This window comes from Sinocyclocheilus rhinocerous, unplaced genomic scaffold (genome assembly GCF_001515625.1).
Source record: "Sinocyclocheilus rhinocerous isolate Xijiao unplaced genomic scaffold, SAMN03320098_v1.1 C36178306, whole genome shotgun sequence".
Classification (NCBI taxonomy): Eukaryota; Metazoa; Chordata; class Actinopteri; order Cypriniformes; family Cyprinidae; genus Sinocyclocheilus; species Sinocyclocheilus rhinocerous.
In genome coordinates, this window is record NW_015775131.1 from 1 (window position 1) to 881 (window position 881).

The 881-nt window shown below is 43.1% G+C and overlaps 1 protein-coding gene across 1 annotated transcript; it reads right to left on the bottom strand.

Annotated features, from left to right (window-relative positions):
• Positions 1 to 169: 169 nt before the first annotated feature.
• Positions 170 to 545, bottom strand: LOC107735618 (threonine synthase-like 2; the record flags this gene model as incomplete). The annotated part of the gene is made up of 2 exons (XM_016547246.1): positions 367 to 545; positions 170 to 295 (listed from the first exon to the last, which is right to left on the bottom strand). Coding segments are annotated over exons 1-2 (264 nt in total), but the record flags the coding sequence as incomplete, so codon positions are not given.
• Between the last annotated feature and the right edge of the window lie 336 nt (positions 546 to 881).

The following is an 881-nucleotide window of genomic DNA, read 5'->3' on the forward strand; positions in this document are numbered from 1 at the left end:
TTAATGACAGAATTTTTATTTTTGGGTGAACTATCCCTTTAACATCATGGTTTCCTATAAAGCTGCTTTGAAACATGTATGTGAATAAACTGGCTTTACTACAGCGAACAGACACACGTTATCAGACACAGCTGTATGTGCCGGTGATGTAAATGAGTTTATTGTTCACCTGCTGATGGAGTGACACAGGAAGAGTAAGTTTGTGTGTCCTCTGAAACTCCTCCATCAAACTCTTAACCATCGCTCCATCTCGACCAGACAGCAGCCAGAACACGCGTTCCATGTTATACGGGTCCTGCGAACATTCACAGCTGTATTCACACACAGACAGCATGAACACAAATAAACCACTGAGAGCAGCGGCACCTGGATGTCGATGGCAGGAGCAAGAGTTTGCTTGACGGAGTCGGACATAGAGAAATCTCCGCTCTGGAGTGCGCGGTGGACGATGTCGTTGGAGTTGACCATGGCCACGAGACGCAGAGGGATTCCCATCAGCTTCATGATGTATGCAGCTGAACAAGCACACAGTCAGTGATGAACAATCATAAAACCCAAGCATACCAGGACTCTCTGTTCACATTCATCTCAATAGCAGCTGCTTGGCTGGAGCATTCAGACCCAGAAGGACATGATCACAGATGAACTGCTCACAATAAATCCAGGAACATGCACAGCTCCACATATTACAAAACTTCTTGCTGTGGACAATAAGAGCATCTAATTCAAACTCACCCTTAAACAGCTAAACCTTTGGGTGAAAGTCAAATTTCATCCAAACATCAAAAGAAAGAAATCGGAAATGATATTTTGCATAAAGAAAACGAAGCCTATTTTTAGGATATCAAGCGATTTGTATCATGAGATTATTTTCATGCCAA